At 44.3% G+C, this 12,455-nt stretch overlaps 1 protein-coding gene across 1 annotated transcript in view; it reads right to left on the bottom strand.

The window, feature by feature from the left end:
- The window catches only part of LOC104468989 (protein Wnt-2), a gene marked incomplete at its 5' end in the record, with an annotated part of 12,469 nt that extends 2,426 nt beyond the window's left edge, over window positions 1-10,043 (bottom strand). The window contains 2 exons of the mRNA XM_010083299.1: window positions 6,586-6,850; window positions 9,766-10,043. Of these exons, the coding sequence (XP_010081601.1) occupies window positions 6,586-6,850; window positions 9,766-10,043 (543 nt within the window). The remainder of the gene's footprint in view (window positions 1-6,585; window positions 6,851-9,765) is intronic.
- Between the last annotated feature and the right edge of the window lie 2,412 nt (window positions 10,044-12,455).

Genomic DNA, 12,455 nt, shown 5'->3' with positions numbered 1-12,455 from the left:
TGTTGCATCAGGGGGTCCCAGGGAGGAGGAGAGGTGCCACCAGCAGCGACCCACACAGGCGCACACCACCCCAGCGAGCCCTGTGCCATGCAGCTCTCCCTGCAAGGCCAGCTGCACCAGGGCAACCTGCACGACAGGTACAGCAGTGATGCCAAAAAGCCTTTCCCAGGAATCCTTTTTTCAGGAACCACTCCACAGTAAGGGAAGAGGGATCTCCAGTGGTCTCCTGTGTCCCCAGTCCAGGCAGGGCTGAGGGGTCAGGAGTATGGCAGAGCGACGTGACGCCCCTGTGCTCCTGGAGGAAGCAAAAACAAACCAAACCCTGCTTCCAGGCCACCGCAATCTGCTCCATCCATGATGCTGTGCAAACAGCTGGGACATCTGAACAGAAGTGCTGGTGCTTGTGTCAGCCCACAGCAATACCCATCGCATCCCAGACTGTGCAGAATACAACTGAATAACCACTGTCGCAGGGGTCTGTCCTGCCATCTCTGCTCAGACAAAAAAAAAAAAAAAAAGGCACAAAGGCCAAGCTTGTGACTCATGGGATTAATGTCCTGTGTTAGGAATTTGGTTTGAATTCCTCCTAACCCCCCCTGCATGGGCTCCCCCTCACCCCGTCTGCTCTCGCCAATCTCCACAAGCTGGCTCACCCACCATCAGGGCCCAGCCCCAGCGTCCTGGAGTGCCTGGGCTGTGTAACGCAGCACACCTAGGACAGTCATCTACAACTGCTGTGATTTGGGTCGGATTTCAAATGGTTTGTTTTCCTGGCTGCGTGTGGTTCTTGTGAAATGAGCTGGACACTCGGTAGCCTTCGCTGTGCCACCATCTCTCAGGGGCTGGCCAGTTGCCACCCCTCCAGCAGAGGAAAAGCAAACCCACTCGTGCCACCCAGCTGTGGGGGGGAAGGAAAACCCCGCGTCCCCCGCCGCGTGGGGCATTGTGCCCGGCTGTGATGAGGTGCAGGAGCCCAGGAAGGTCTGACCACATTCCGCAGCTGAGACACAGGTTAGTTTCCAACTCCAAGAGTTCTCATTTCCAGATGTTTGGGGAAAGCTCGCAGCAGTGAAGGAGAACCTGGGCAGGACGTGCCTCCTGGTTTCAACAGGAGTTTTGCCACTGACTTCGAAACCAAAATGATTTCAGCTTCTAGCAGGTAGTCAGAAGCCGGCATCGTCCAATACTGCCCACAATACAACATCAGCATTTACTATACCACTAGGAGAGGAGAATAAATTACCCATGGAACATGATGAAAGAGAAAACAGGCTCATATAAAGGCTTAGTTTCTGAGCAAAACCAACATTTGTTAGAAGTTCAAACAGCATCTTCAGCATCTCTGTGGCTTCTCCCATGAGAAAGAAAATGAGCAATAACTGACGGTATGCAGCCTGGCAAGTTACTGTGCTCCTTGGTGGGCACTCCCATACCCAGGTGATGAAGACAGAAGAAGACACTAAACAAAATAAGGCAGTTTTCTGAGCTTTGCCTGCTACCTGTAATGCACCTCCTCATCACTTAAGAGGCAGGAGTATGTTCTAACTTGTAAAAAGTTTTCGTGCAACCTCTTTGTTTTTATTTCAAGTGTTGGAATTGCCATGCCAACACACAACATTATACCTGCCAAAACAGTCACAGCATTTAATACTTCCAACTTTACGGCCCATACATCAAACCCTTTCTTGGTTTGCACAGTTGCTTTCTTCAGCAAACATATGGTAAGTTGAAAAATATTTTTCCCATTCCTAAAGCACTAAAATGTATTTATTCCTTTATAATGTGAGATTTTCCCTTCTATTTCTATCGATTAAAAATATGGCTTCAAGCAGTAAAGTTCATTATTTGACTTTCACCCAACAAAAAAAGCAGCAAAAACCCCAACAACAATAAACTAGTTTCCACAGGAGTGCTGGAGAAAAAAAGTGCAAATATTCATAGAAAAGTAGCTCTGAAGCTACTTTTTAAATCAAGAAAGATTCACATGGAACCTACGTACAACACCCCAGCCCAGCAGGGCTGGAGAGGACAGGCTTGGAGGCAGCCTGTCTGGGGCACCTGGGATTTTGCAGGCCAGCAATGAAGAGACAGCAACGTGTTGATGAAAACAGCTTATCCAGATTCAGTTCAGAGTAACCATGTGTCTCGCTCTAATTTCCAGAGCCACTGACAGCTGTCATAACCTCTCAGCTCCCAGAGGCTCCTGGGGCAATAGCGCTGCTCCCTTGCCGGACGGTGCTTGGAGGAGAGCTGCCCTGATGGAAGTCATCGCAAGCTCCGCTGTCAGCTTGTATGGGGCTGGGACTGCACCCAACATGTTTGCAATGTGTAAATTGGGAGATATGGGCCAAGAAGTCGCACAGGGACTGCCTGTATGTGGCTAACCTCAGTGAGAAGTTTTTGACACAGACCAGGATTGGTTTCCCTCCATAGGTTACATACCTCGAGTACTAACACATCTTGCCCAACACCAATACTTTGCAGGCTACACTTTAATTTCATGTTTTTCTTTCACTCTGGACTTGGCCTCGTTTATCTCAAAAATGCAGCAAATGCCTTACATAGGGCAGCAGGGGAAATAAATTAACATGTAAAGAATCCTGTGAAGGACCCAAAGCCAGTCACCCTGGGTATATAGTTTGCCACCCAACATGCAGCTCCTGGGGGCTGCCTGTAGCACCGCACGTGCGTCTCCATGATGTTTTCCATCAGGAGATCAGGCATGGAGGGTCCTCAGACCCAGCCACAGCACGCTGTCTGCCTGCTGGGGACACGAGATGGCCGCTGCAGCCCATGTATACAACCCACACCTGACGCAAGGGCAGAGTCAGCGACACTGGCTTTGACAGCACCCAAGCTGAGACCATGTGAGTGTTAGGAGACACATACAGGTGACTTGAAGCAGATGGCACATGGGTTTGCAGCAGGTCCTGAGGGCCTGCTGCAGCAGCTCAAGACCATCTACACATAGCCATGAAGAGCCTCTGATCCACCACCACCTCCACACAGCCAAAGCTTCTTTCCTACCGGAACAGTTGCCGCTCACCCACCACCTCCACCTTGGCATCCGTGCTTGGGAATGCAGCCTCCCTGCTCACACACACCGCCCCAACATACGTAGCTGAGCTCAGCTTGCTCCACACCCTTTGGTGGGGGTCTCCCTGCAGGAAGAGGCTTCACTCAAACACTGCCTATGTTTTTCGGTTGCTCTGTACAAAATTAATATTCAATAAACCTGTTCTAAAATGTTTTCTTTTGCAGGAGGGCATTGCACTGCTTTAACAGTCTCTATGAACAACAGTCTGTAATGAAGGCTCAGCCGGAAAGCTGGTGATGCCCACGCTGCTGCTGCCCATATGTTTCTTCCTAAAGCTGTCTCTGCTTGTCCACTGGTACGTCTAAAACACAATAAACTTGCAACAGCTTTCAATCAGCCTAGCCTGCATGGATAGGCAAATAGCAACCTTTTAAAAAATAAAACGCTTCTAACAGAATTTTATAAGCAGACAAGCAAGAGGGTTTTTTAGAGCATTCTGGAGATGAAGTAATGCATTCAGAGTAAGAGAGTACATGTGACGGTGGGACTGCCACTTGTGTAGCTGTCACTTGAGTTCCCATCACGGCTTTATAATTTCTAACAGGTCTCTCTCCCTGTGTAGTCCTGGGTAGGCTTGTATTGGTTTTGGGAGCCGGAAATTTATGATAATGTAAGGGAAGACCATGAAAAGTGTGGCAAAATTTGTAAATGCATGGCAAGGTTTTCAAAAGCTCTCTGGGATGCCTTATCTCCGTTTCTATCAAATTATGAGTACAAAATTGTGAGTAAAAATTATTTCAGCATCCATGTGAGCAGAGTTGAGTGAATTCTGAACACTTCTGAAAATCTTCCTTTGATCTTTTTCTAAATCATAAAATCTTAATGCTGGTGGTCAGCAGTAGAGGTGGTCAGGTTATTACATTCTCTTGCTATTGAGTTTCTGTTAGTGTTTTCCACATATTATCTCTCTCCCAGAAGCAATTACTCCTTTTTTTTTCCTTCTAGGAAAAAAAATAATAATAACAACATATTTTTCACTTTGAAAGGCGTATTCATGTAGGTACGTCCAGCTGCCTCCCTGAGACTGCTAGACCCAGTGGGGTGTATTCAGTCCCAGCACCCTCCAGTAGCTGCCTGCCACCAAAGAGCCACCACTAAAAGCCCTAACAGCAAAAGACAAGGCTGGAGATGCCACTGATGATACAACTGCTGAGCACCTTTAACTTACTGGTTCATACATGTTAGCACACCCAAGCCACTGAGGACACTGTCTTGGTCATTTTACAGTTCGTGAAGCTGTCTCCTGGTCAAGCTGTGACACTTCATAGGGCTTGCTCTAAGAATCCTTCACTCAGTCCCAATACTAACCAATCTCCAGATACACTTTTTTTTTTTTTCCCCTGAAGCACTAAATTACTTGACTTCCCCAGAGAATGAAAGGCAGAACTGTATTCAAGGACATACTAAAGGACTGTGGTTATTACATTTAGCTGACGCTGAGATGCTCCCCTCTTCTTTCCAAACTCAGACTTCCATAATCTCATTTCATGTCCAGTCATTTAACAGGGCTGACACTCTGGAGTCCTCAACAGGGCAAACCAAAGGTAATCAAGAAAAAATCCTGCTCAGCTGCCGAAATTACTTCTCTCAAAGACAGACCAGTTTTTGTCTGGTTCTTTCTTTGCTCCACGTGAGCAGCAGGACATCCTGCATCCCTTTAAAGGTTTACTGCATCTTGCCAAGAACATGCTCTTTCAAACATCCACATTCTCTGAATTCTGAGCAGCAGAGAAATGCCATCTCATCTGCAGCCTTATCTTGAGCTGATCCAAAGCACATGTCAGACTCTGCCATCTCTGGGTAGGCTTGAAAAGCATCAGGCAAGTGCACGTAATATACTGTGGTGAAAAATGCCCGCTCTCTTCCATGATAACAAGACTGACAGATGAGATTAGGTTTAGTACAAAGAGATTATCAAATGGCTTTTTGATACAGAAGTGGGTTGTGTATGGGCTCTTCTTTTTTGGGAGAAAGAAATCATGGGCTTTACAATGAACGAGGCAATCTTGAGAAATTAAGTTTTGAACAAATCCTAGTCTGCAAAGTCAATCTCTGCACAATGCCACAATACGCCCATTTATTCACTTGGATTAAAGTATTAGACCTTTGCAATTCAAGGAACAATATGTGCTTGTGCAGGTAATAAGCATCACCTGCAAAAGCCATAAATAACATTTAAAATTACCTTGACTACTCAACTAAGCAGAAACACTATACAATGTAAGTGTACTGGAAGAAATTCTGGGTTCACTGAAGTCAATAGCGCATGACCAGGATTTCACATATTGTTCTTGTTTAAATACAGTTGTTTTTGCAGTGCTTATTCCAAGTAAACTTGGATTGTAAATATGCAGCAATGCCAAAAAGAATTGAGCTGCATTGCTATCCAGATACTCATAGATATATCACACCAAGTGCAATCTGATATGTTATACAACCTACTAATTAGTTCCACAACATCTTTCATACATTACTCAGTCTGGCTCTCTTCTTCAAAATACTAGTTTTCTAGTTGCTAGTTCTTAGTTGCCACATCAGGAAATACTATACATGGGTCAAGAACTCTTAGCAGGATTCCTGTTGCTTGGCAATGCCTTGAATGCTGTAACACTGTTAAGTGTGCCTCTATGGAAATCTCTGAAAGCAGAAAATGTCAGTGTTAATAGCAGCCCTGAAACTTTACTTCTTCCCGTGGGAGCTGGCAAGGACTCTTCAGAAAAAGTGATGGTTATCACAGACAGAGCCAACACTGTCTTTTAAAGAGGAATAAACAGCTGTGTCACTTGATGCAGTGTGCTGTGCCCCACTGACCTCTATTCTTGCATCCACCTGCATGTCCTCCAGCTGCCTTGGACCATGTTAAGACAGCTGCATTGACTGGTGTGAGCATGGTTTGCACCAAGCTGCCGTACCTCCTACATTACCGATGGGGAGAGGTGTGTCTACAACTAGGAGGTCCATGGTCCACAGGGAGCTGTGAGGAAAGTGCAGTTAAAGGAGGACACTGGTCTCTTGGGAGTTTGCAGCAGTAGCATAACAATATGGAAGAGAAGCAATGAGACAGGAGATGGTTATCACAGGGACATCACAGGACTTGGGGCTGCTGTAAATACATCTGGTAGCTCTGGAGTGAGCTGTGCAATACAAGTGTGTATGTGGCTGTGCGCGGTATGGACCTGCCTCAAGAGCACAACTCAAACTTGTCCTAAAACAGCTTTTGCCTTGCAGAGTCTCCAGGGCTCCATAGCAACTGGAAGAAACTGCTGAATTATGTTAGAACAACTCACTGTTGTACACCTAGCGACATCAAGGAGCTCTTGTTATTACACAGAGCAGTCCTTCCAAAAGGTCTTCCTGCCTGTCTCCTGCTGGTTACATGCATGGATTTATATATTTATAGTTATAGCTATACACACTCAGTAATAATGATAATTTTTGACCTTCAAAGTACAAATGTCTGAAACAAAACCACTACAATAAAGGCTTACCTACATCCCTGTCCCTGATACAGTAGTCTGGAGAGCTTTCAAAGTATACCAGGTCATTCTTAGTTGGCTTCTTAAATCTCTTATTAGCCACAGTGAAACCTGTGCCATCTTGATTCATGACCACCTGAATCGCTCCATTGTATTTCTTCCACAAATAATCTCCTGTTTTCCTGAAGTCTGCCATGGCCAGCCAGCAGGTCCTTAGAGTGCACGATCCACTCACACCATGACACTTGCACTCCTGTTTCAAAAACCGCTTCACGGCCTGTTTAGAAATGCAGCAAAATACACACAGGTGAAAAAAACTGGAACTGATGCTTCTCAGCCCTCTCCTGTTTTCCAACCCGCACCACCCGCCCGCCGCGGGGCTGCATCCTGCGGTCTGCAGTGACACCCGCTGGTAGCACCGAGTTATCCCCGCACGGTTGGGCTGCTCTGGTCGCCTGACTCAACCGTAGACAAAATCCTCCGGCTGCTGGGTTTACCCTCTCCGCTCCTGCCAGTCATCCCGAGGATGGAGATGGTCCATAGCGCTGGGACACGGGCTGGACAGGACAGGGGGAAACGATCCGGGAAACGGACAGAATGGCTCAGCCCCTCGGTAGGTGAAGGCACCCGTTTCCCCATTGTTCCAGCTGAAGCATTGCCATGCTGACCCCTCTCTAGCTTGCCTTCATGAAGTTGCCCTTTGCCCTGAATAGTGTGTCAAATATTGCCTAAAAATTCACAGGCAGTTCATATTTAAATGCTTTTTTCAGGAACTGTGCAAAGCATTGTACCCAGGCTAGGTGTCTGGTCTATGCAAAATTTTAAAACATGGTATAAGCCTTTTAACAAATATTTTAGAAGAAGACCTTCATTAGCTTGCACTGGAGAGGTCACCTTCATAATTAATTTAATGGCTGGATAACTTTAATGTCATTTTGGATTAATCTTGGACATTTAAGCTATCTGTATGATGTTGGAGAACAACAGATGGGTTCATATACATTAATTAACTCATTCCTAACTCTGATGATATGGATATCTGATCTATATATATTATGCCTTAAAGGTTCATGAAATATGAACATTTTAGAGTTTGTACAAGAGGAACAGCATCATGGGAGGAAGGTAAGAGAGAGGAAAGCTCCATGACTGAAGTCAGACTGATGCACAGCTGGGCAGCATTCTTCAGTCAAGCACTTAGAAATAAAGTGAGAATGTGTTATAAAACCAAAGTACTTTTAATTCTCTTTCCAACTTGTAAATGATATGACTACTTCAAAGAAGTCACTGACATTCCCACAGCCCCACTTTGTTGCCAATGGTCTTATCACAAATCTGGGATTTAAGCAGATGCTTGGTTTTAATTATCTGAATAGAAATCAGTTTAACTACTTGTATGTTTAAAACAACTTGCTGGCATAGTGGAAGAAGCACATAAGAATGCAGGACTTTTTTTTTGTCAGTGATGTTCCTCTACTGATACGCAGCATATTGTTTTGTATGATTCACATCGGAATATTATAAACATTTATTCTATGTATTTTTTAATTACTAAAATCTGAACAGTCTAGATTTAAAAGAAGCCTACCAACACCCTTTTTGGGGGTGAGCAAAAGCCAAGGACACAGCTGGCCTTACCCAGACCCGAATGCCAGGCTTGGGGGTGGGCTGAGGTAGAGAAATCCCTACAGAGCTAGACCTGTGCTATAGCACTGTGGGTACAAAACAGCATCCTTTTCTATAAAGCAGATCCTAGAGCATATGAGGATGTGTTGTATTGTAATGTATTTTTAATTGAATACATTTATTAAAGTCTCTTGATCTTTTTCTAAAAAACCTACCTGCTTACCAATACTGTCTTATTATTTGGCATACGTATTTTTATACTTACTAAAATACAGCTATTACAGAAAGTACTTCCCATCATGGAGCCAATTCACCCCTATAAAGTATTTTCTTGTGTTGCAGACTGCAGTCTCTTTCGGACAGTAACAGAAATACAGCCATAGTAATGCATATGCATATCACTGATCTGAATAGCCTCATCTGTCTGCATTACACATTAATTACACCTGCTGGTAATAAATAGGTGGAGGAAAGGAGAAATATTTATCAGGAAAATAATCTACTTGCAGTGCAATTCATTAACATTGGATCTTTTCTTCTAATAAGGGCTAGTTAATATAGAACACTGTTATAGTTTATAAAGGGAACTTTTTAATATAAAAAGATCAGAATATGAACAATTTAATTCCTACTGAATATATATTAAGGAAAACCAAAGCCAAGAAACAATAAGTCTCTAAGATTCATTTTAGAAGTGCTTGTTCTAGCAGTATAAAATATTTTTCCTTATTATTTCAGATGTTTTGGATGCAGCGAATCTTGAATACATTTTGAATAATGAAACAACATATTCCAGTTTCATGTACCATTCCTCATATTTATAGCTACTGCCACAAAATGGTAGCACGTGTATTCCTCGGCCCTTGCAACTGCAGTGTGCAACATGCCTGGGAACTACTCCTTCTACTCACCTACAAAAAAAAATAAAGACTCTTTTTGGTGAAATTCAGGAATGACATTTTCATACAACATTTAGAGAAGGTGTTTGGTCTAGAGCAGGTCATGCCCCAAGGCCAACACCTTTTGGAGGAACATAGGTTTTGGATTTATTTTCTTAAAAAGTAAAGTAATTGCTCAATTTGTGGCTATATTTACGGTATACATACTGGAATGGACAGTATGGTGGTTTTTTTTTCCTCCAATGCTGTTTTGAATTTGCTTTTTAACAGCCAAGACTGTTCTTCAGTGTGTTCTTCAGCCTCCCTTAGGAATTGCTATTCTTGATTAACTGAAAGTAAAAGTCCTCCATATATACGGATTAGGCTCAAAACAAAGCCTCCATCCAAACTGATCCTGCAATGACTTGGACTCATGCTTGTCTTCTCACACAAGGAGCCACTGAACTGACTCCGATCGGAGCACCGTGAAGCAGTTGAACTCAGTCCGTTTGGAGACGTCTGCCACACCGAACCTCCAAGTGAGACAGAAATAGCATCTCAGGCTCCAACTCAGCCCATGGTTTTTCCTAACTGCTGAAATGAGTCAGTGAGAGCCAACTGATACCTGCCCCAGGCCCCTGAGAGCTCACTGAGAGCAACTCTGGGCATCTGTTGGATGGACACCCACCTTCCTTCCAGCTCTGTTGTTGTGAAGGTTCATCAGCGCCCTTGCATCTTTTCCTTTCCGTTCCTTGGCATCCACAAAAGCTCTGGCAAATTTAATGCCGTAGTCGATGTTATCGCTGCAGCCGCCCCAGTCAAAATGGCCCTTGCTGTCCTTGGCAGAGCCTTTCTTCTTGGGATCACAGGAGCAGGACTTCAGCTCCCCTTGGCTACATGCCCTGGTGATGGCAAAAACAACTCCAGCGGAGGAGATGGCATGTACAAAGGCAGATTCCCGACTACCTGAAACAAAAAAAAGTCATTTTAAAAATCATTGGGGTAGTTAGTTGGAGTGGCTATCTTAACTACAGCCAGTTAGCCTGGAATGTTTTTGCTGAGTAGAAGATAAAACTGGGCTGAAATCACACAAATACACGTTCCCTGGAGCCAGAATTAGTCATGGCTTAAACTTGGACCCCTCCCTGGTAAAAGCTCATCAATATAGTGTTAGAGTTGGAAAATATTAAACATTTGCTTCTGATATTGATTAATATACTTTCACAGATCAGTTGTTTCGTACAGATACGTGAATAGGACAGCTGGTATTTCTAACATGTTTCATCAATTCATAAAAATATATGAAGTGCTATTTCAGAGATAGGTTTAAGGAAATATTAAATAGGGACACTGGAACAACATGTACATTGCAAAATACTGCAGATGACTCTTGAAACTAGTTTTTCCTCTTCCAAAGCACTGGGAATAAACTTTCCTGCTTAAAAGGCAGTAGGGAGAAATCTTGGGTGTTATTTTCTGAAAATAAATTAAACTCAGGTTTTCTGCCTAGTACCAAGCCCAGGAACTGTAATTCACACAAACAAGTTCCATTAAATCAATGGCACTGCTTGTGTCATGCTTGAGGCAGGACTGGGCCTGGCAGCTGTGACATCCACACGCCAGCTGCTTGGGCAGTTTTCCCTACTCTTACCAAAGATACTTTATTATATCAGAGATTTTTTGTATTTCTAGACTATGCCTACTCTTAAGCTATCAGGTATGCATTTCAATCAGCAATTACTTAAGTCTATTTTAAGAGGTAGTAATTTACAGTACAGAGCTGTCATAGACAACTCTATTTATGAAAATTGGATATTTAAATATTTTAGAAGTTTTTAGCATGGGAGAAGCGAGAAGTAGATTTTTGTGCAGTATCTAAGGCCACTAGCAGTGAGAGACACCCATTTGTAGGACTGGCAAGCCTTAAGTAATGTTAGCATGATAAAGGAGGACCCTAAAGATAAGAGTGTTATCTGTGATTTTATTGTAGGGGCAGCATTACACCACACCACATAACTTCTTATTTAATATTTATATTCCAGTAGCATCTAGATGTTTCAAATAGGAATGGGCCTTACACTTGTGTGTGCTGTGCAAACCTTCAGCAAACAGCAACTAAAAGCTTGCAAAGGGACTGGGCAAACCCTTTTTTTTCTTCAAAATCAGGCAGGAGATACTGTGGCGTGTTACAAATCACGCGCTTTTGAAGATTTCGTTTCTGAGAAAACATATTCAGAAACATCAACATTTTTACAAATTAAATTTTACAAATTAAAAAGAAATACTTGATGCCGTTGGAAGAAAAAAGTTTCATTTGAGTTTATTAAACTAATCAAAAACATCTAATTTCAAATTAGAGCAATGTCAAGCTACGTTTCCCATTGCCATCACTGCCTGACCAGGCTCAGCAAAGAGCTCAGAAGCCTGACACCTTAATTCTCAGCCACAAGCCAACAGTGAAAACTTGACTTTCGGGAAAACTGCATTTTTACTTTTTTAATGAAATAGCCTCATCAGAATTAGGCCATGTTCTGCCAGAAGTGTTTTGCTGAATGTCAGACAAATCTCATCGAAAACTTCAGCTGATGGGTGGCGTTACCAGTTACTCACAAATAATTGTTGAGGGAACATGAGGCTGGTTACATGAACCAATTTCTTACCGGCAGTGAAGCCTGGCACCAAATGATCCTCTGTAGATGAAACCCACTGCTTGGGACAGCATACCCAGTGTCACCTGACCTCCTCCCCACCATCCCCACCGCTGTGGCAATGGCCCCACGGTATTTCCTCCTTTCCTTGCTGGTGCCATGCTGCTCACAGTGCAGAGAGGCTGACTCTGATGGTGCTGGGGACATCCCAGGGACACAAGTGCCAGGGCAGGACCAGCCTCACCAGCTCTGCACCACGGCTGTGTGCCCAGGTGTGGTGTTTGGTGAAGAGAGACACAGTTCAGAAGACTCTCAGCACGTTTATCACTTGGATAGGGACATCGCAGCACGGTAACAGATCTTTAGCCCTTTCTTTGAGTCAGAAGGACCACATGAGCTGTTTGAAGACTAACTAGCCTTAGTCCAACATTCAGGCAGCAACAACATCCTGTTTATCCATCCCTCCACTCAGGGTGGGAAGCACACTGCAGTCCTCAGCTGCTTGGCGTCTGCACAAGCCTGGTTCACCGCTATCAGATGTGTCCCCCCTTATCTCTGTCCTAGAGCCTGATCTGAGGGACCAGCTGTCGCACCCCCCACAGGGGGCTGAGAGCCTGGCGGGCAGGGCTGCCCCGGCACGGGCGCAGACCCCACAGCTCACCCCCCATCCACAGCAGCGCAGCCCCGCCGGGGACTGCACCCTGCAGCTGCGCTTCCCTGTGGGAAATGG

The sequence above is a fragment of the Pterocles gutturalis genome, unplaced genomic scaffold, assembly GCF_000699245.1.
Source record: "Pterocles gutturalis isolate BGI_N339 unplaced genomic scaffold, ASM69924v1 scaffold31990, whole genome shotgun sequence".
NCBI lineage: Eukaryota > Metazoa > Chordata > Aves > Pterocliformes > Pteroclidae > Pterocles > Pterocles gutturalis.
This window is presented reverse-complemented; position numbering and strand designations above follow the sequence as displayed.